Raw genomic sequence first — 23,061 nt, 5'->3', positions numbered from 1 at the left:
GTCTGAGCTGGTAATCAATGCTACCATCTGAGTGGGGGAGGTCTCGATGGACTTTGGCAGCTGATGAAGGGGTTGAGCGAGTTGGAGTCATTGTCCATGCCTACGCATGGTTGAGGAATGCATCAGCACAATAGAGCTTAGATGGATCATCATTAGGATGACTATTCTTATTGTGACAGGAGAAAAATACATTTCCTTCACTATCTGCATGACAACTCTCCAGTGAGAAATGCAGAGTTGACAATCTTCAAGGTAAGTGTCATGTGGATGATTCTGTTATGATCACTGACTCATGTCTCACTGCAGTGTTTACATGCACTCAGAGATACATCTCCATCTGTGCAAGGGTTTCCCTGTCAAAATGTTTTTATTTAAAAGACAATTGTATCACTGAGATAATCTTGCCAAATTAACAGAATCCTGTTTTTCATTAAGTCAGAGCATTTGTGTTACTGTAAAAAAACGATTTGTGTACCTGTAACAAGGATTTGTGAACCTGAAGCCCTATTTTGTGTTAACATGGTATAAAAAAATGTACAACTTCAACTTTACGGTTACACATTTGTGACTTTAGTGTGCACATGTAAAATTAAAGAGCAGTTAAATGTGCTTGTGACTTTTGCACCAAATATACCTTCATATATTTACATCCAAATCAGGTGAACGTTGTAGGAATTACAACACTTTCTATATGTGTCTCCCACTTTTTATGGGACCAAAAGTAATGGGACAAACTAAACAATCATAAATCAAACTTTCATTGTTTAATACATTGTTTAATTGGTTGCAAATCCTTTTGCAGTCAATTACAGCCTAAAGTCTGGAAGGCATAGACATCACCAGACGCTGGGTTTCATCCCTGGTGATGCTCTGCCAGACCTCTACTGACACGGTCTTCAGTACCTGCTTGTTATTGAGGCATTTTCCCTTCAGTTTGGTCTTCAGCAAGTGAAATGCTTGTTCAGTCAGATTCAGGTCAGGTGAATGACTTGGTCATTGCAAAACATTCTTATTTTTCTTAAAAAAACAAGTGGAATGATGCTTTTTTGCTTTGGTTGCTTTTGCAGTATGCTTTTGGTCATTGTCCATCTGCATGTTAAGCGCCGTCCAATGAGTTCTGAAGCATTTGCTGAATATGAGCAGATAATATTGCTCGAAACACTTCAGAATTCATCCTGCTGCTTTTGTCAGCAGTTACATCATCAATAAATACAAGGGAACCCGTTCCATTGGCAGCCATACTTGCCCACGCCATGACACTACCACCACCATGCTTCACTGATGATCATGAGCAGTTCCTTTCCTTCTCCACGCTCGTCTCTTACCATCACTGTGGTACAAGTTGATCTTGGTCTCATCTGTCCATAGGATGTTCTTCCAGAATTGTAACGGCTTTTTTAGGTGTTGTTTTGCAAATTCTAATCTCGTCTTCCTGTTTTTGAGGCTCACCAATGGTTTCCATCTTGTGGTGAACCCGCTGTATTCACTCTGGTGAAGTCTTCTTTTGATTGTTGACTTTGAAACACATACACCTACCTCCTGAGGTCCGTTTCACAAAGCAGGTTTAGTGAAAACTCTGAGTCTGTTAACCCTGAAATGAGGGAACTCTGAGGGAGGTAAGTCAAACCAGAGAAAAAGGAGTAACTCTAGCCTGTTTCACAGAGAGAGGTAACTTAAGCTCTCGGTCAGTTACCATGGTAACATGCTCTTTGAAACTAACCTGGTCGGGACCAGGTTTTTCTCTGCAAACCTTGAGTTTCTCTCTGTCTCCGCCCTCATTCAGACACACACGGTATTTGATTTCCTCATTCATTCAGTCAGCAGAGTTTTGAAGTCTGTTCTGCGTCTACATTACAAGTTATATTAGGTGGCGACTATTTTCACAACCATGTCCTTTTGACAGTGATCCCGTGGATGAAGGTGCAGCATTACTGCGCAGAGAATTAAATATTCGTCAGGAGATGATTATCAAACCGCGCATAGATGTTCTTACATTTCCAGACACTTTTCTTTTTGAGCGCTACTGTTTCACGTCACAGTTCATCATTTACATTCACAACCTAATCTGTCCTTACATTTCAACATTAACAACCGGAGTCACGCTCTCACATCACAGCAGAAACTGTGTTGCGCTGCGTTTTTTTTTTTTAATAATTTTTTTTATTTACAATTTTTTCTTTTATACAACGTCATAGATGTAGAGTACTTGAACATGATATAAATAATGAGAAGTCATTTATGTGTGAAAACATCATTAAGTTGGGGATAAAACAACTGTACAATCAAGCCACTTCATATTTACTTTATGTAAAACATGATCAAAATGAGGTAATCCCATGAGAATATACCAAGGTCTTACCTGTTTGAACAATGTTTTTATGTTTCATCTTAAACTGCTGCCAACTGCGCTTCTCCCCCGCGGGATTACACCTAAATGAAATAAATTCGACAACTCAAGCAGTTTCCCGCTGTAATATTATTGTGATTGTGTAAAGGACGACATTTAAACTTCCGCATCAGCAGCAGTGTTCTCTCCGACGCCGTCTCCCTCTCTTTTGCTGCTGTGTTACACTTCCTTCTAAAAACATGCTCAAACTCACCGTATGAGCGCATTAATATTTTCAACTCCAGTGGGTGAAGAACGTCACCCTCTGCTTCCCCGTTGTCATGGTGACTCGTCGAAACGGGGCTCCATTCATGCTGTCTTTTTATACTTGTGGTGCACGCGCTTAACTCGAGGTGAAACTACTCTGAGTTGAACAAACTAACTCAAATCAGCTATTGTGGAACCGAAAACTCAGAGTTTCCTATCTCAGAGTAGATCAACTCAGAGTTCAGGGTTAGACTCAGAGTTTGTTGAACCTGCTTTGTGAAACGGACCCCTGAAGAGTGTTTTTGATCTGGCCAACTGTTGTGAATGGCTTTTTCTTCACCAGGGAAAGAATTCTTCTGTCGTCCACCACAGTGGTTTTCTTTGGTCTTCCAGGTCCTTTGGTGTTGCTGAGCTCACCGGTGCATTCTTTCCTTTTAAGAATGTTCCAAACAGTTGATTTGGCCACAACTAATGTTTTTGCTATTTCTCTGATGGGTTTGTTTTGATTTTTCAGCCTAATGATGGCTTTCTTCACTGACAGTGACAGCTCCTTGGATCTCATATTGAGAGTTCACAGAAACAGATTCCAAATGCAAATGTCACTCCTGGAATCAACTCCAGAACATTTTTCTGTTTAATTGAAGATTAAATAATTAGGGAATAGCCCACACCTGTCCATGAAATAGCTTTTCAGTCAACTGTCCCATTACTTTCGGTCCCCTAAAAAGTGGGAGGCACATATAGAAAGTACTGTAATACCTACACCGTTCATAGGAATAACTATGGGCACTGCACTAGTCTATCTATAAAGCAAGTTGTGTGTGTGTGTGTGTGTGTGTGTGTGTGTGTGTGTGTGTGTGTGTGTGTGTGTGTGTGTCTGTGTCTGTGATGGGCATATCTCGCTGACCGTTAGTCAGATTGACCTAAGATTTTTATAGAAGCTTATAACTTTAAGGACTGTTGATTATTTTATTGTGACAAAACAGTTTTACCGCGAGTGAGTGTTTTAGTAGCAGTGTTGTCGTGAAGTTAGTCGGCTTCATGAATGTACGAATTCAGGCTGCTAAAAAAAAAATAAGGAGATGTTTTCCTTGTACTACGCCAGCTTGTCGCCTAGTAATAAAGCAAGTTATGCTTGGAAATTCACCTTGGTGGATGGGATACAGCTTGATGTCATATATGCTTTAGGCGCCGGTGAGTGGATTAATGAGACGAAGTGTCCCCATCTGCAGTGGCCTGATCGACACTCCATACCTGCTGGAAAGTTCTCTAGGAGTTTGACTTAAAGGTGAAGTAAGTAGTTTATAGTGCCATCTAGAGGAGAGGCTGAAATTTACAACAAAGAACTGCTACTCTGCTCACCCCCTCCCTTCCCTGAGCGCTACGGTATCCACAGCTGGTCAAATGTCGTCCTTGTTGTCTTTCTCTGTGTCAGCAGATGAGGTTCGTGGGGCGAGGGAGAGGGCGAGCTACCACGGCCGTAGCAGACGAAGCGGAGAGAGTGGAGGCGGGACTTCCGCTACAAGTAAAGAGACGCTAGATTTGTTCTCTCGCGTTTGTCCTTACAGGCTCCGGTAGAAACATGACGTCTCGCTGCTAACAGTGGCTATGCAACCGCGGCCCGCGACCATGTTATTTTACATGACTTTTTGAAACACTAGGAAAATAAAACAAAAACTATTATTCAGCGACTAGACAATGCAGGAGCACATAATATGTATAAAAAAGTGGATTTTGGGTCATATAAACCCATAAATACTACACATTGTCCCTTTAAACCTGAGTTTAATTACGCTGATGCTCTCAAACATTGTTTTTTAACATTGTTATGCATAGTAATAATTACTTTATTCATGTCAGTTTGTTACCTGATGCCAAAAATTTACGTTAATTAATGTTGATGTCTTGCGACGGCAAAGACATCTCCGGTTAACCTTGAAAGGGGTGCAACTCGGTATCCGGTAAAACTTCAGGCTTTTGTCTTGTTTGTTAAAACGATAAGAGAGAGAAGGTGACGCGTCACTGCGCATGTCGGTTGCAGAAAGCCATCAGGAGGAGCGACTTGAAAGAGAAAATGATAAAAGAAGCAAGAATTTGGCGTGCTCACTCCATATCAGTTAATGTTACGTTCATTTTTTGCATCAGGTAACAAGCTAACATGAATGAAGTAATTATTACTATGCATAACAATGTAAAAAAAACAATGTTTGAGGGCAACAGCGTAATTAAACTCAGGTTTAAGTCAAACTACCGTAGCTTAGAAGCTAATATACTCCAGGTGGTTTTGCTAGTTGTGTAGAACTTTCCAGCAGGTATGGAGCATGTTTATTTTCCTGTTTTTCATCTGTAACTGATCATCAGAAGCTGTATGCTTTGTCGGTTTACAACCTATTAAGTTGTGTGTAGAATAAAACCTCTTAAAGACACTCACGTTGTCCGCCGTACTTGTTCTGCTCACCCTTCCCTGGGCAGTTTTGTGAGCTGTAGGAAGCAGCCCGTAAAAATCTGGCAAGTTGTGTTGCTAATACTGTAACCATTCACTTTCGTTAGCATCCAGAGTTGTGTAGGACTTTAAGTTCTCCTTGGAATAAAGACTCGGAGTGTCGATCAGGTACGAGTGGATATCGGGCCACTGCAGACGGGGCCACTTCGTCTCGGCATTAATCCACTCACCGGCGCCTAAAGCATATGCCGTCTGAATTCGTACATGAGAGCCGACTAAAGGTCACATTATACTTCTCTGACTGCGTAATGCGCTATCCGAGACCCCTAGAGCCTTCATACTTCAGCGTGGTGGACGGATATGTGCTGCAATTTCCCGCCCCGATCAGTAGGGGTCGCTGCGCAAGGTTGTTGTGCTTTAGGCTACAGTGAGCAATGGCGTCCGAGAGAGAAAGAAAGAGACTGTTGTTGTAACAGTGGCCGTTTCTCACTTTTCTGTGTCACGGAACGCAGTTTTAAGATCATTTGAGGCGAGAAATTAGCCATTTAGAGTCTAAACGTGGTTTGTGTATTAAGATATGACGTATTTATAGTTTAACAGGGACGTTGTCAGAGGTGATCAGCTCGGTGCGCACTGTGAGCCGGCACAGAGCAGCTTCGCTCGGCCTGTCCTGAGGACCAATCGCAACTCTTGCCGTCTCCGTTGTCCCTTGACAGAATGACACACACTTAAAAAATATTTCGTAACCTACTCAGAGCACCTTATGCAGGAGTATAAATTGGGCTAAACTTCACGACAACACTGCTACTTAAACGCTGAGTGCTTCTTCAGCCACGCTGGGCACGCATTCACAATGTTTGTAAACAACCAAGAGCCCTATAGGAATACATACTGTACTTCCTAAGGGCACTGCACTAATACATATACAAAGATTGAAGGTGGTGAGGAAGCACTTTTAATCAGGTGGAGGTCACGGTGTCACTCTGAAAAGTCCTGGACTAAGTGAGTTGGACTGTGTGGGTAGAAAAATGAATACTCCTCAGTTGTATAGGGAAAAAATAATGGGAGTGCCATTAAAGTTAATGATCTATGGTTGTGTTAGATAAGGAAGTTGGATCTGCAGTTTACCTGCTTGGTAAGCATTGGATACATGCGTGGGTGAGTATTCACAACTCAGCCTTGTTTAAAAAATAGCCTGGAATGATTTGGAGAAATTTGTGAAAATGTGTGGAGGCTGATGCTTCTTTACTTTTTCACACCCACACAGTGTCTGGTGATAGTCTTGTGACAGGCAATAATAAGAAATGAAATAACGGTGAATCACCTTAAATTTCTATTAATAATAATCTCTAATAATAATAAAAGTAAAATTATATTCCTTGTTGAAGTTACAGTACTTCAGCTGAGATAATCACGTCTTTGTGTGTTGAGTCTATTGCTTGTGATAAACAGGAGGAATTTAAATGATATAGAAGCAGAAACCAACTTCAAATTTCAGACAGTTGTAATAGTTAATGTTTATTTGCTGTCTCTTATCATGTGTTGTATTATTAGTAAATAAGTGTTAGCAGTATATGCTGTGTACGTGTAAATCACATGTTGTGATATTTGAGGTGAAATCCTTTGATGTTTTTCATGACATGAAGCTTTGTGGTTTAAGATATTTCTGTTTTCCAGTATGAACGACTGTACAGGTACAAATACTGTATGTCTCACAAAAAATGACTTAAAGTCTTAAGATATCTATATGAAAAGCATTTTTGAAAGTATAGGTTAATGTGAACAATGACAATTATTTTGAGACGATTATTCACTCGAGCATAAACTTTAGACTGAAGCATGAATTGTGGTGATAAAACAGTAAAGATAAGATTTATCATGTCCATTATTGTATGGTCTGCATGTTTGTAAGTGTTTTATGTTTTTGTTCCTCTTCTGCTACTGATTGTTGATCATAGAAAGATAACAACATCATGGTTTTCTTTCCAAGGGTGAACAGCTTTTGTTGTCATAGTTCCCTTGTTTTGCTTGCACACATCTTTTTCCGATCTGCCAGTTTGGTTACTTGGTGATGGATCTGTTTTGTTTGGGGAGAAAATCTTTTTTCATGGAATAAGCAGAGCTTTTGCCTTGAGCTAATGAGATTAGCTTATGCACATTAACACAGCTACATGTGCTGGATGGATCTGTTAAATCTAGAACCAGAATGCTGGCGTCCTTGTGGAGAAGAAAGGGTTAAAGTAGGAACACAATGAAGATGTATGGGGAAAATATAGCAAATGTATGCATTTTATTGAGGTAATGTAGTAGTCGAAGATGTATAAAAACTCCACTTCATCATTACTTCCCAAAAGTATTGAAATACAGTCACAAAGTATTATAACTTTACTTTATTACATGAGTGATTGTAATAACATATTAACACATTACTGTTGATATGTTGGAATCCAGGGTCCAGCTCAGGGCAGGACAATATATAGATACTACATCTATATGGTGACATGAGACAAGATATGATCGTAGATTCTGGATATCGTCATATATGATAAAGTATCTGTGATTACTCTTCTTGTTTTGAAAGGCTGTTAAATTTATAATCATCAGATTTATTATAAATATTATACATTAGATATTATATGGATTCAAAATCCAAATTATTTTTATTATTATTTTTAATAACGCCTCTTTCCTCAATTTCATTGTTTCTAACACATATAGATATCCTTCATTTAACTTTAAGAAGACAAAAACATAATTCAGGTATTATCTGAAATGAAATGTCTGTATAAGTGTATTTTAAGATCAAATAATACATGTGTATACAAACTTTTCATCCAGAGTCCAGAGAAACAGCTTTATATCCACATATATATCATATATCAGGAAACGGACTAAAAATATCCAGATGTTATTTAGCCTTACAGAAATATTAATTGATGTATATTGTGATATATATCAATATCAAATTATATAAATAATATATTGTGATATTTTTCCCACTTATCACCCAGCCCTAGTTTAGCCTCATAAATATTTTTGGTAAAATTAGAAATATTTTTCTTTTTTACAGTAGATAGAGAGACCAGCCTTTTCCAGTTCAGTAGTGTTTGACACATTATGTAACAAGGTCATATTGTTTTTTTTAACTGTGATGCCAGGTAGTCCTCATAGAGGTAAAGGTCCATGGTCTGATAACAGAGAGGAACTGTCCTTGTTATGCAACCACAGACCTGCCAACCTTGAAACATTTTTTTGGGGAGCAACTTACCGGGGATTTATGTTAATGCTATTGTTCTTACGTATGGAGGCAGTGCAGCTTGTGCAAGCACCCTAAAAATTATGATTTTTGATGACCTTTTGGTTTGTCATTTTGACTGATACATAATTAATTAATGTTAGAAATACAACATACACATTGACAATGAAGAAAACAAGAACTGTATAAGAAGAAACGGACAATTAAACCCATAAAGTTGTTTTTATTACTCAAATTCGCTGTAAATGTAGGTCTTAATATATTTGACATAATGTAAGTGAAAATCACAAATGCATGTTATGTACCTCCAACAGGACTTTAACATGACAGAAATAACTGAAAATCACAAAGGGCATGTCATGTCCCTTAAACAGAAATTTTAAATTACTTTTGGGGGGCACATTCTCTTCTTTTTAGGTTTGCTGCCCTCTCTCTCCCTGTCATCAGACATTATGTTCATTAACTGCAGAGTTCATTTACGATCCAAAATCTTAATTATCAGTCAGATTGTAAAAAGGGTTGCAGACGTCTTCCAAGATAGACTGTAGCTTAGACAACATCTTCCTTGCTAACACCACAGTCAGAAACAGTATGGACTACAGTTAGTATGGACTACATACATCATTAGAAGACATTAGTGTTAAGGCTGCAGAGTCACTATAGGCTCAATCAGTTTTTGACCACTTTAACCACATTTAAGCTGGGTTTGAATTACATGGGAGCCGAGCTCACATGAAAGTAGTGAAGTCATACATTGGGGAAGTCTACTGCTTTATCCTCACTGTCATAAAAACTCACCACTGATGCATGATCGTTTCTCGTCTGGGCCCTGATCTTGCAAGGCTGTCTTCTGCTCACAGATAGTCCCAATGTCCCTGCCACAGTACATTTAACCATCACACTGACTCTGAAGCTTTTAAATTAGAGTAAAAATCCTGTGTAGTTCCGCTTTAAAGGACCTCCTCAGAAAATAGTGGTGAAGACAGCTTCAGTGTTCTTTATAAAGTATCAGTTTATAGTTTATATTATAACTTGACATTTAGTCAGGCCAAATGAAATTGATTGTGGGGCTGCAAGTGGTCCACTGGCTGTGAGTTTGAGACTGTACTTGAATAACCTCAGCATTGAGTTACAACAACATTAGTGAGTTAGTCTATAACTGTTGTTTTAAGGGGCTAAAGAAGAAGTTTTTGAAGAGTCACGTCTTCTCATGAATTCAACCCATGCTGCTTCTTAGGACTTGGAACAGAGCTGGTTGTCATTCAAATTCTGTAATGAAGGGTCTCATTTACAATCTGCCTAGCTGACTGAATGCTATTAAATGCAATCAGCTGTGTGGAGGAAATTAACAGTGCTGCATTACCGAAGCCCTATCACTTCAATTAAGAGAGACAATGAATGAAAAAAATAATTATTATTGAAAAATAATTATTATACAAATGAAATGCGAATGAAAGTCTTAAAAGAGTCTTTGTTGCTGGGACTCAGTGGGGAGACAAGTGATTGAAGGTATGTGGCCTGAGCAGCAGCAGCAGCGGCAGTAGTGGCAGCAGCTGCTTTGCCATTCACACATTCACTTACACATTCATACAGCACATCTATGTCCAGTGCATTTTTCCATCACACATCTGCTGGCACAGCTGTCAGGAGCAATTTAAAGGTTAAGTGTCTTGCACAAGGACACGTTGGCATAATAGACTAGCAAAGCTGGGAATTGAGCCCACAACCTTCCATTTGAAAGACAACTTGCTTTACCACTGAGCCTTTGCTGCTGATAGTGTACTTATATTATTATTTACATTAAATAAAGGTACACACTTGCATTAAAACCAGACTGTTGTGCTTACTGGGGCTGAAGCTAACTATGCTATTTTTGGGTGCCTTTTAATGACATCAACCACTTTACTGTCCCAACAATTCCCATGATCCCACACTTGAGGGATCCCTAGTGGCAGAAATTATAAGCTGTACATTTATATTTATATGTATGTATATACAAATAATTGTTTCTGCATTTTACACACTGTATCATTTAAATAATTCGGCATCATACCCACTTTCACATTATGTTATGTCAGTGATACCAAATACAGAAAGAAAGCTCTCAAATACCAATAATAATATTATAGGTATTTGAGAGCTTTCTTTCTTGGACACATATATTCATTTATTTATAGTTATTGTTTTCTCTTGAGCTGTCTTATGTATTTTTTAAATCTACTTTACATCTGTTTTTTGTGATGTCCACAATTTTCAAGATCAGTTTTCATTAACCTTCAAGGTTTCCACTTTCTTTCTTCCTCTTATAACCACTAGGTGGCAGACTGAGACTTCTATTTTGCTGCGTGCCACACTGCAAAATACAAATACAAATCCAGAACATTGTGTTTCTTTTATTTCTGCCATTTAAAAAAATGCATATATTGCAGTGTTTCAATTTGTGGTGCAACTGTTTTGCAACTGATTGACTTTGTTGCCACATTGTTGTCACTTCAAGGATACTCGGACTGAGCAAATCCCAAACTTGTGACATAGCACTGATTCATAACCCTGTGTGTTCTTGCACAAGTATCCATGCTGCATGTCAGCACTTGATTTTTTTTCCCTTTTCAGCAGATGCAGCAGCCTCTAAATGAATTTCCAGTCCCCCTCTTGTTGTGAAACACGTCTTCTTATTTGCATTCTGTATGTGACATGACTGATGTGACATGACCTTCTCATTTTAAGGCTGCTGAATCTGTAAACATGGCCACACTGCAGGACAACCCCCCGACTCACCAGAACATGACGGAGTCCGGGAGGAAGGTGAGTGTCCTTCAAGCACCCACAGCACTAAACCTGAACATCCAGTTTGTTGGTGATACCTTCTGATGTTTGACTGGTCTGACAGACTGACAGTCCTAAGCTCTGGGTCACTACACTGTTATTTGCTCCACATATGTACATATGATTCTAGATGATAGGGATATGTTCTATCTGTCCTGCACTTCTGGTGTTGTATTGATTTCACCTTGTCTGGGAAACATGGGCCCTCTCAACTGTTTGAATATGTGCTTAAATCAAATTGAACTTAAATGACAAACTTGCATTCATAATGCATCCCTAACCTTAACCATAACCAGCTTATGCCTAAACAATATTAAACTACCTAGTATTCAAATCTTAGCTCCTGAATGTCATACCCATGTGCAGATATGGCAATACAATTAAAAAATGATCTGTCCATGAGCATGTGGTGAACTGGTAAAATATTCCATGTGTGTGGATTAAGTAGCTTGAATAAAAGCAACATTTGATACTCTTCTCTCCTGTTTATGAACGTGTGTGTGAAATATTATGCAAATTAATACAGATGTATGGGCAGATTTAACAAGACTTAGTTTTTATAGTCTCTTGTGGATTGGTTTACTTATAGTTGAAAATAAAAAAGGCAATATGATGAAATTGCACACAATGTTTTTTCACCATGTTTCATCATGACACTGGGCTCTGACTCTTGGTCTAGTATGTGTATGTTACTTTGGTAACTCTCAAAGCAGTGAATAAACTATTTGAAAACATTTGAAGTCAGCAGTGGATCAACGACTCTTCATGTCCTGTGTGGTGTGATAGAAAATCACAGATTTTTCTTTATGGACTCCGATGTGGGAAGTAGATTACAAAGCAACAGAAGAAAGAAAGTAAGAATTTCAGAATCAGAATCAACCTTATTGGCACACAAACAAGGAATTTGTCTTGGTTCTATTTTTCTCTCTAATACCAACAAACAAACAAAATAAATATATAAACAGAAGAAGATCATTATTTTTGTGCAGAAGATAGAAGACAAATATATAAATATAAATAGAACAAGTTATTGAAAATATAACAAGAAGGTCCTTCACAGTATGTTATGTGCAAATGTGCATAGTGCAGATCTATTAATCTATTATCCATTAATAGTTCATTTGGAATAAACTATCTTTGTGGTGCTTGTTTTTGCAGACAGTGTTCTGTAAGAGCCAGTCTAAAGTCAGCATTTTAAACAGTTTGTTTCCGGGGTGTGAGGGGTCTGCAGAGATGTTTGCTGCCCGTTTCCTTATCCTGGACCTGTGCAGGTCTTGGATGGAGGGAAGGTCAGCACCGATGATCTTCTCTGCAGACCTTATTGTCCCTTGCAGTCTGGTCCTGCACTCTGGTCCATTTGATTAAAAGTGAGATTATAGCATTGAACATATTCTTAAAGGGCAAGGGTGTAACATTCAGACAGGTTTATTGGCAGGAATTGAATATACTGTCCATAAATATGTTTGTATGAATGTGATGGTTCAAAAATAACTACATTTTAATGTCCATCTGTTTGATTTATAAAAATGTGGTTGCCTTTGCCTTTGCCTTTAAAAATTGTGTCAGGAAGGCCATCCGGCGCAAAACCAATCGAATCGAACCTACAACTTTCATACTGGATCGGTTGAGGCCCAGGTTAACAACGACCGCCATTAGTGCCGATAACCGACAGGGTAACAATGGAGAATGGGCTACTGTGGATCAAAGTGGAAGAAGAAGAGGAGGAAGGCCTGTTCAGAAGCAGAGAGAGAGGAGGAAAGGCAAGAGTTTGGGGCTGAGAGTAGGGACTTTGAATATTAGGAAGATGACGGGAAAAAGCTAGAGATTTGGTTGACATGATGCAGAGAAAAAGGTGGATATATTGTGTGTCCAGGAGACCAGGTGGAAAGGTAGCAAGGCAAGAAGCTTAGGTGCAGGTTTTAAGTTGTATTACTATGGTTTTGATAGGAAGAGAAATTGAGTAGGGGTTATCGTAAAGGAGGAGGAAAATTCTGCAGTTGAAAATTGTCAGAGACTGATGAGTCTAAAGCTATAAATTAAAGGTGTGATGCTAAATGTTGTTAGTGGCTATGCCCCAAAGGTGGGATGTGAGCTAGAGGAGAAGGAAACATTCTGGAGTGAGTTAGATGAAGTGATGCAGAATATCCCCAGAGGTGAGAGAATGGTAATTGGTGCAGACTTCAATGGACATGCTAGTGCAGGAACTAGAGGTGATGAAGGAATGAAGAAGTGATGGGCATGTTTGGTATTCAGGACAGGATCACAGAGGGACAGATGTTGGTAGACTTTGCAAAAAGGATGGAATTGGTTGTAGTGAATGTAGTGAATAATACCTGAAGGGACAGGAGCATAGGGCAACCTATAACAGCAGACGTAGGAGTACAAAGGTAGACTAGAATAGAATAGAAATACTTTATTCATCCCCAAGGGGAAATTGTTGTGGCACAGCAGCAAAATACAATACAAGAAAATAATTCAACATAAATGAGTGTACAAAAGTATGTAAAGAAAATAGTGCAAAAGTGAAGAATGAATGACCCATAGGATCAGGTGCTATGACATAAAGGATAGACTAATGTAGTCTGTCTGACATATTAATATAAATTATAGAGACACTGTGCTGTTGTGCAATGGAGCAGAGTCAGTTTTACAGGGATGAGTTGTAAATCCTGATGGCTGATGGCAGGAATGACTTCCTGAATCTGTCCTTGTGACAGCGGAGCTGTCTGAATCTCCTGGAGAATGTGCTCTCTTGAGCCTGGAGGATGTGGTGGAGAGGATGATCAGAGTTATCCATGATGGATAGCAGTTTGTTCAGCATCCTCCTCTCCACCACCGTTTCCCCGGTGTCCTGCTTGCAGCCAATGATGGAGCCGGCCTTCCTAATCAGTTTGTTGATTTTGCTGGTTTCACCGGCTCCCATGCTGCTCCCCCAGCACACCACAGCAAAGAACAGTGCGCTGGCCACAACAGACTGGTAAAATAACTCCAGCATCTTGCTGCATACATCAAAGGATCGCAGCCTCCTCAGAAAGAAGAGCCTGCTCATCCCCTTCCTGTACACAGCACTGGTGTTAGCCTTCCAGTCCAATCTGTTGTTCAACCTCACACCGAGGAATTTGTATTCCTCCACCATCTCTATGTGCTCTTAAAGCACCATCAGCGGTTGTGGAGCTGTCTTCTTCCTCCTGAAGTCCACCACCATCTTCTTGGTCTTGGTCACATTCAGAAGCAGGTGGTTCTCACTGGCCCACTTCACAAAGTCAGCTACCACTGTCCTGTACTCCCCCTTATGTCCATCCTTTATACACCCTACCACCGCAGAGTCATCTGAGAACTTCTGCAGGTGGCATGACACGGAGTCATACTGAAAGTCTGAGGTGTATATGGTGAACAGGAAGGGGGACAGCACAGTTCCTTGTGGGGCTCCCACATCACTAACCACCACATCAGACAAACCACGACCCAGTTGGACAAACTGTGGTCTGCCTGTCAGGTAATCAGTGATCCAGGAGATGGTCGGCATGTCCACCCCCACCATCCGCAACTTCTCCCCCAGTAACAGTGGCTGAATGGTGTTGAAAGCACTGGAGAAATCAAAGAAAGTGATTCTCACAGTGCCTCCAGCACCATCCAGGTGAGACTGAGCTCGATGCAGCAGATAGGTGATGGCGTCATCCACCCCCAGATTGGGCTGATAAGCAAACTGAAGCGGGTCCAGTGAGGACTTAACCTGCGGTCTGAGGTGAGACAAGACCAGCCTCTCCAGCACTTTCATCACGTGGGACGTCAAGGCCACTGGACGGTAATCCTTGGGTTCACATGATGATGACTTTGTCTTGGGGACAGGAACCAGGCACAATGTCTTCCACAGTGCTGGGACCATCCCCTGTTGGAGGCTCAGGTTGAAGAGGTGCTGCAGGATCGCAGCCAGCTGGGTGGCACAAGCCCTCAGTAGCCTGGGGCTGAGACCGTCCGGGCCTGCAGCCTTGTTCTGCTGCAGTCTCTCAAGCTGTCTTCTGACCTGGTTGGTTGTCACTGAGAGGGGTGGGGGGGAAGAGGGGAGGGGGGGAGGTGAGACTGTGTCCAAGCAGCTCTCCAGGGGGGGCAGAGGGTGGAGGAGCAGAGGCAGGGGGGGAGGGAGAGAGGTGTGAAATGTGGAGGAGGCAGCAGGGGGCTGTGTTGAAGTCTGTGCGCTGAACCTGTTAAAGAAGAGGTTCAGCTGGTTAGCCCTCTCGACGGTGCCCTCTGTCGGTTTCTCCTTCATGTTGAATCCGGTGATGGTCTTCATTCCGGACCACACCTCCCTCATGTCGTTCTGCTGGAGTTTGGACTCACATTCCCTGTCATTATTGCAGGTACTGCTGGTTTGTACCTCCTCGCTTTGGCTCTCCCTTTGGCTCCGGCTCTGCAGCCCCGCCGCTTCCGCTGCAGTTCCTTCGGAATTTCGGGCCGTGCTGTGATCAGGAGAGCCGGCTCCCTCAGCGCGATCAGCTGGTCGCGCGTGTAAACAATGCCCTCGCTCCGCTGTGCGTCTGCCACGCCACCAAAAAGCAGGAAAAAGTAACAGACGAGCCACATAAACCGCGCAAAATTAGCAGAGTACATGGCGGAACTGTTCGAGAAGTGTCACTCCTAATGCGAAAAATAATAAATTAAGAAAAAGGTGCTTAAATTAAAGAAGAACTTACACAAACAGAGAGCTGCTGTATCAAGCTGCCGCTAGCACGGCGCCATCTTGTATAGACGATGTAATCTGAAGGAGATCAGTGACTGCAAAATAGTGGTAGGTGAGAGTGTAGCCAGACAACATAGGATGGTGGTTTGTAAGATGAATGACTGGTGACAAGGAAGATGAAGAGGAAAAAGACAGAGCAGGAGACAGCGTGGTGGAAGCTGAAAAGAGAGTAGTGTTGAATGGTTTTCTGGGAGGAGTTGAGAAAGACACTGGGTGGTCAGGGAGAGCTTCCAGATGACTGGACAACTACAGCTAATGTAATCAGGGAGACAGATAGGAGAGTAATTGGTGTGTCTCAAAGGAAAGTAGATAAGGAGACTTGGTGGTGGAATTGGGACGTACAGAAGTATATAAAGAGAAAGAGGTTAGCAAAGAAAAAATGGGACACTGAGGAGACTGAACAAGGTAAAGGTAGAGGTGGCAAAGGCCAAATAAAGGGCACATGATGACTTGTAAGCTAGGTAAGAAAGTAAGGAGAAAGAGAATGATTTATACAGGTTATCAAAACAGAGCGATAGAGATGGGAAAGACGTCCAGCAGGTTCGGGTGATTAAGGATAGAGAGTGACGTGTTGACAGGTGCCACAGAGGTAATGGGTAGATGGAGTACTTTGAAGAGCTAATGAATGAGAAAAATGAAAGAGATCAAAGAGTAGAAGAAGTGACTATTGTGGACCATGAAGTAGCAGAGATTAGTAAAGATGAAGTGAGGAGGCCATTGAAGACTGTGGTGAGGTGTGCTGTAGGTGTGACAGAGAAGTTCAAAGTGGAGGTGGGACTACATCAGGGATCAGCTCTGAGCCCCTTCTGGTTTGCAGTGGTTATGGACAGGCTGACAGACGAGGTTAGACAGGAATCTCCATGACTATGATGTTTGTAGATGACATTGTGATCCGTAGTGAGAGCAGAGACCAGGTGAAGGAAATGCATGAGAGATGGAGATATGCTCTAGAAAGGAGAGGAATGAAGGTTAGTCGCAGCAAGACAGAATACATGTGTGTGAATGAGAGGAATCCAAGTGGGGCTACAGGGAGTGGAGATAAAGAAGGTGGTGGAGGATTTTAAGTACTTAGGGTCAACAGTCCAGAGCAGTGTAGAGTGTTGAATAGAGGTGAAGAAACGTGTTCAAGCTTGTTGGAACGGGTGGAGAAAAGTGTCAGGGGAAATGTGTGATAAAAGAGTATCAGCCAGAATGAAAGGAAAGGTATACAATAGAGACCAGTGATGCTGTATGGTCTACAGACAGTTGCACTGAGGAAAAGACAGGAAGCAGAGCTGGAGGTAGCAGAGATGAAGTTGTTGAGGTTTTCTTTGGGAGAGACAAAGATGGATAGCATCAAGAATGAGTTAATCAGAGAAACAGCACATGGTAGATGTTTAGGAAATAAGGTTTAGAGAGGCCAGAATGAAATGGTTTGGTCCCGCTGGTCTCTTTTTGGTTCTCTTTTTATACCAAGTACCACTTAAGAAAATATTGAGCTGTCGGAGGAACACCATTATTGCCAATTATCGGTCAAGCAAAGTGAGCTCTAGACTTTTCCCAGGAGAAAGATTTATTCCCAACAATTACATTTCTGCAGAATTTGATCGAAAGAAAAGAGGTCCAACCACATTTCACACTACTGACCTATGTGATACAATTCCCTGATTGTTTGACCTTGACATTGACCAAAACTATGTTTGTGTAACTTTTGCCATGTGCTCTGATTTGACTGCAGCCAATCACTGCGTGCCTGTTGAATGCAGCCTTCTTTGGTGCTCTGGGCTCATCTTACCTCTATGGCTACAACCTCTCTGTCGTCAATGCTCCTGCTCTGGTGAGTCACACTCTGACCCTGGATTTCCACTGGACGCGGAACGGCCACGGACCTGTGTCCATAAACTGTTGATAACTACCATGTTTTGATGGAGCATGTATTTTAACTGCTGCAGCTTTTCCAGCATATACAGCTCTAGAGGTTCAGGAAATGACCACGTGGTTTTCTTAGAATTTTAATTCTTGTCTAGTTTTACTATGAACTGCTCATGTTTCACAGCAACATACATTTTCCACAGTTCCACATCACATATCACAACATTGCAATCTGTCACAGATGCCACAAATTCCTGATTCTGTATCAAAGTAAAATATGTTTGCAATTTCAGCTCCCCAAATCCATTAATTGTTTCACACTCAAGAGTCCTGGTATTTTGTTGGTTACAGAGCAGCTTTTAAACATACTCGCATTATCAAAGGCAAACCCTCAGTAAAACACAGCAGCAGTTCCATGTGTGAACAACAGAGTGAGTGAGACATACACTCCAGTAAAATCCAGAAAAATAGACTGATAATGATGCAGAAAAAAGGAACATGGTGTGACCTGAGAAGAGAAATGCAGACGACAGCAGTTTTAATCAAAACAAGAGAAAAGAGTTTTGGTGAACAAAAAGTAAAAACATGAATTAAATTAAATTGATTATGTCTGTGAAAGTTCTCAGTCATCCAGGTCATAGTCATCTTCACTAGTGAGCTGCAGGCAACTGAAGTTGCTTGAGTTAACTCTAGAGTGATATAACGATATCTCTATACAGTACACATGCATCTAAGTGCTTTATTTATCTTTTTGTTTTGTAGTCCCTACTTTGGGTTTGAATTTATGGTTGACTACACACATATGCTGATGCACAAAAGACATTTCAGTTAAATATATTATATTTAACTGAAATGTCATATTGGACTTAACCACTACACTTGTCAGTGTTGTAATTTCAATTTCAACTTATTTACAAGCCCAAACCCAAATCACAACAGTTCAATAATTTCAAGGCACTGTACATAGACAACATCATGGAGAGCAGAGAAACCCAACAACACACAATTAGCAAACACTAGGAATAAGTGGAGAAAAAAAAACTGCCTATTAACAGAAGAAGAAATCTCTGACAGAACCAGACTCAAAGATGTGCAGCATCTGCCTCGACCGGTTGGGGTGAAAGGAAAAATGGGGACAGAAAGTGGGGAGAGAAAGGACAAGAGGCATTGGACAAGGAAGGGAAGGAAAGTGATGAAATCTGAGTAGGTGATGACATGTTGATAGAACTATTAGACTAGTGTCTCTGTCATGCAAAACACAAAGTGTTTCCTCTATAAATGTTCATATATTGCTGAAGTGGCACCATGGAGACTCAGCTCACATTAGGGCTGTCACTTTTTTCCAGCCCTCTGGTGTGCGGTCTCCGAGGAGGCGCTGTGCCTTTTAAAGTTCTGCAAACCAACCATTCTCTCATTCTCGCTTACCATTCCCGGGACTGGCACCCTGCAGCTCACCTATTTATTCTTAGTTTTGCATCCAACACACACACACATCCATGCACCCGCATTTTTGATAATGAGTAGCAGTGCATCCACCGTTCCAGAGGGGGGAGCTGCACTTCTGAGAGCGGGTGTGCTGAATACTGGCCAATCACAAGACTCTGTTTTCTGGGTGAGAGAGTTAGTCTCAAGTCTCGCGGCTGGAAAACACAGTCAGAAAAGAGGATTTCTATCTGCTCGTTTACAGCAACTAGGAGGTTTTTGACCATAAAAACAAGTTAATGACTCGGATTGTCGATCAGGTACGAGTGGATATCGGGCCACTGCAGACGTGTCCACTTCATCTCATCATTAATCCACTCACCGATGCCTAAAGCATATGTGTCATCAAGCTGTATCCCATTCACCAAGGTGAATTTCCAAGCATAACTTGCTTTATCAGGAGGCGACAAGCTGGCATAGTACGAGGAAAACATCTCATTTTTTAGCCGCCTTAATTCATACATGAGAGCCAACTAACTTCACGACAACACTGCTACTTAAACACTGAGTGGTGCCCTTCTGCAGCCGCGCTGCATCCACAATGTTTGTAAACAACCAAGAGCCCTATAAGATGCCTCGACAGAGCCCTCGGTTAAGCAGCCATTATCTTCACCGCGTCATGTGACCTCCAGTCGTTGTCTTGTTGAAACACCCATTTCAATCGCATTTCCTCTTCAGAGTAAGGCAACATGACCTCTTCAAGTATTTTGAGCTTACCCATTTTTCTGCAGATGTTTAGTAAAACCACAATGCCAAATTTATCCATGTTCACAAATGGTCTCTACCACTCACTTCTCACTTCACAGTTCACTATCAAATGTGGGTTTATCTGGAAGAAAACAATGCACTTTTATTTCCCTGGCATTACTCCTTCTTAGTCAGCCTATTAACTTTTTGGCCTTATAGTCAATAAACTATAGTTAAAGGCGCCATCTGTAACAATGTGGCCACTCCACCCCACCCTTCCAGAGTCGAGGTTGCCAGAGCGGTTGACATGTAAATCCGTCAGCAACGAGCGTGGAGCGAGCGTTTTATCATAAATGAGTGGCTCTAAGACACACAATTCTGTTCTCTCAGTAAAGATCAAGATGTATTATAATTTATGGTAACGTTAGCTGTTGACTAGGGAATAACGTTATGCATGATATTTGACAGAACTGTCCTTCATTCTTGCCTCCCCTTTTATAACGTTATATAGTTTATGGCGATATACATACAAAGACCTGCAAAGAGGACTCAAATTTGGCTAGCTCTTTCTCAGTTCCCTCAGATTTCTAAACTGTTCCCTCAGTTTTGGAAATCCGTTGTGGCAGTGAAGGCAGCGGCTGCCGGTGGTCAGAATCAGGTAAGCAGTCGTTGACACAAGCACGTTCGTAACCTGGTTCTGATCGCTTGCAGTAGGCTGGGTCCAGACACAGTTCGTTTGAAAAGGACGGAGAAACGGTTATAGTGACCACCTGTCCTGCTTTACATTGTACTGTACAGCAATTTTAGCCTTTGCAGTATGTGTATGTAAATTCCTATGCTAGAAAAACACCTTGAATGCACCTGTGTTACGTGCAGCTGTAGCAAGCGTGCGACGTGTGTGGATCAATAATATGAGGAGCGAGCGATTGAAAACACGACAGAAAGGCAGTTGAGAAGAAATGTAGGACAATATCAGTCTCACAATTAATGAATGCAGAAGTGCGCCACGGCTGACATTTCCAACTTTACGCCCGCTTTAACTGACATGAATACTGAACACAGGGAGACGATCAGGGGCTTGTTAGAAAGCTCTGTAGCTCTAATTTCACCAGCAGAAAATAAAGAAAACCAAAAACATGATATGTGAATGCGCACATGCCCAAATGTGCATTGCACTGGTTTACATATGCGACAATTAAAAGAATAAACTATTTAAGCCACCCATCGTGCACTGCGCCAGCCTCCAGCCTGTTCCCAACCATGCTGTTAGTCATAATGAATGAGTCGTGCGTTGAACCAGGCCACCTTGCCATTATGTTAATTAGCTGCATTTGTGCATCACATATGATTTGAACATTGATGGAATGAAAATGTTTCCTATTAACATAAACAAAGTCATCCTGTGATGGCGCTTGGCCTGTTTAACAGCATTGTATGGGAATTTGATGTACCTGGATGACATTCGGATGATTCCGTCCCACACAGCTGACATGGCTCGGCTCAGGGTTGACTGGCACACTCCTGACCGAAATCAGCTTATGAGCCAATTATTGTTTGCAAGTAAATCCTCGCGTTCCCTAAATACTCGCTCACATCGGATTCCACCATTTGCAAGGTGTTAATAGTTCATAAGTGTGTCTCTGATGTGTACATCACTCACTACTTGTTTTCACATTATTAACAGTTTCCCAGCATCACCACTAAGTGTCGCAGAATTAACAATAGCTGTAGAAACATGCGTACGCCAGCCATGAAGTTGGCATGCTCTCGGGTTTGTAAACTGCTCGACCAACACAAACCACATGCCGGTTTGTGTCATCTGAACTGCCGCTGAGCTGCCTGGAGCGCGTAGTTGAGTCTTGTACAACCACCACCTGGTGGGAGCAACTATCACCGATGTTCTCCCCGATCCGGGCAAGTGTGCTCTTACCGGCGGTTCAGATGACACAAACCGGCGTGTGGATTGTGTTGGCCCTAGCGCGGGTGGCAGCGTGGCGGCTGCTGGGGTGGTGCTCCGTGCCAGACAAACAGTCCTAAATCTGAGAGCACGGACCTCCAAAATCGAGGGAACAGTTCAAAACGGAACTCGACAGTTCAAAATATAAGAAGAAGTAGCCAATTCTGCATCTGTTTTGAAATTCCTCTCAGCTTTCAACTCTCTCCACCGTTCAAAAGCGTCCTATAGACCCTCGTTTTGCCGCAAACTTTATCTTGGCGTTTTTGACATTCATACAGAGGTCTTTTAGGTTTCGTTTTCTCCACTGTTGTAGCTCAGACGTACCTGGCTACCAGTGTTTGCTCGGCAGCTCAGACTCTACTGACTGAAATGATTGGTAGATGGCAGTAGGTGGTGCCTCATGCCAAAACATAATTTCAAAACATAAACATAACTTTTCGGTCCATACATGTTTTAATCAATCATTAAATTACTTAAAATTCCCATGGAAACAAATCTTCAAAAGCATTAAGATTAATAATGATAAATCACAATGCCAATAGCTGGCTAGCTATTGTACAACATTAATCAGACTGTGTGTCTTGTTTGTGTGTACATAGACCAAATGGTCAGGGGTCCGTTTCACAAAGCAGGTTTAGTGAAAACTCTGAGTCTGTTAACCCTGAAATGAGGGAAACTGAGTTTCCCGTTTCACAAAGGGAGGTAAGTCAAACCAGAGAAAGAGGAGTAACTCTAGCCTGTTTCACAGAGAGAGGTAACTTAAGCTCTCGGTCAGTTACCATGGTAACATGCTCTTTGAAACTAACCTGGTCGGGACCAGGTTTTTCTCCGCAAACCTTGAGTTTCTCTCTGTCTCCGCCCTCTTTCAGACACACACGTTATTTGATTTCCTCATTCATTCAGTCAGCAGAGTTTTGGCGTAGTATAGTTCTGCGTCTGTTCTGCGTCTACATTAGAAGTTATATTAGGTGGAGACTATTTTCACAACCATGTCCTTTTGACAGTGATCCCGTGGATGAAGGTGCAGCATTACTGCGCAGAGAATTAAATATTCGTCAGAAGATGATTATCAGACCTCATAGATGTTCTTACATTTCCAGACACTTTTCTTTTTGAGCGGAATTGTTTCACGTCACAGTTCATCATTTACATTCACAACCTAATCCGACCTTACATTTCAACATTAACAACCGGAGTCACGCTCTCACATCACAGCAGAAATTGTGTT

General features: G+C 41.5%; 1 protein-coding gene across 1 annotated transcript in view; it reads left to right on the top strand.

Moving 5' to 3' along the window:
• Positions 1-16,716: 16,716 nt before the first annotated feature.
• The window catches only part of slc2a9l2 (solute carrier family 2 member 9, like 2), a gene marked incomplete at both ends in the record, with an annotated part of 185,283 nt that continues 178,938 nt past the window's right edge, over positions 16,717-23,061 (top strand). Inside the window, 2 exons of the mRNA XM_083906063.1 lie at positions 16,717-16,824; positions 17,574-17,672. Of these exons, the coding sequence (XP_083762189.1) occupies positions 16,717-16,824; positions 17,574-17,672 (207 nt within the window). The remainder of the gene's footprint in view (positions 16,825-17,573; positions 17,673-23,061) is intronic.

The sequence above is a fragment of the Microchirus variegatus genome (genome assembly GCF_963457635.1).
Source record: "Microchirus variegatus genome assembly, chromosome: 19".
NCBI classification, from domain to species: Eukaryota; Metazoa; Chordata; class Actinopteri; order Pleuronectiformes; family Soleidae; genus Microchirus; species Microchirus variegatus.
Note: the sequence above shows the minus strand (reverse complement) of the source record. Positions and strands in the feature narration are given on the sequence as shown.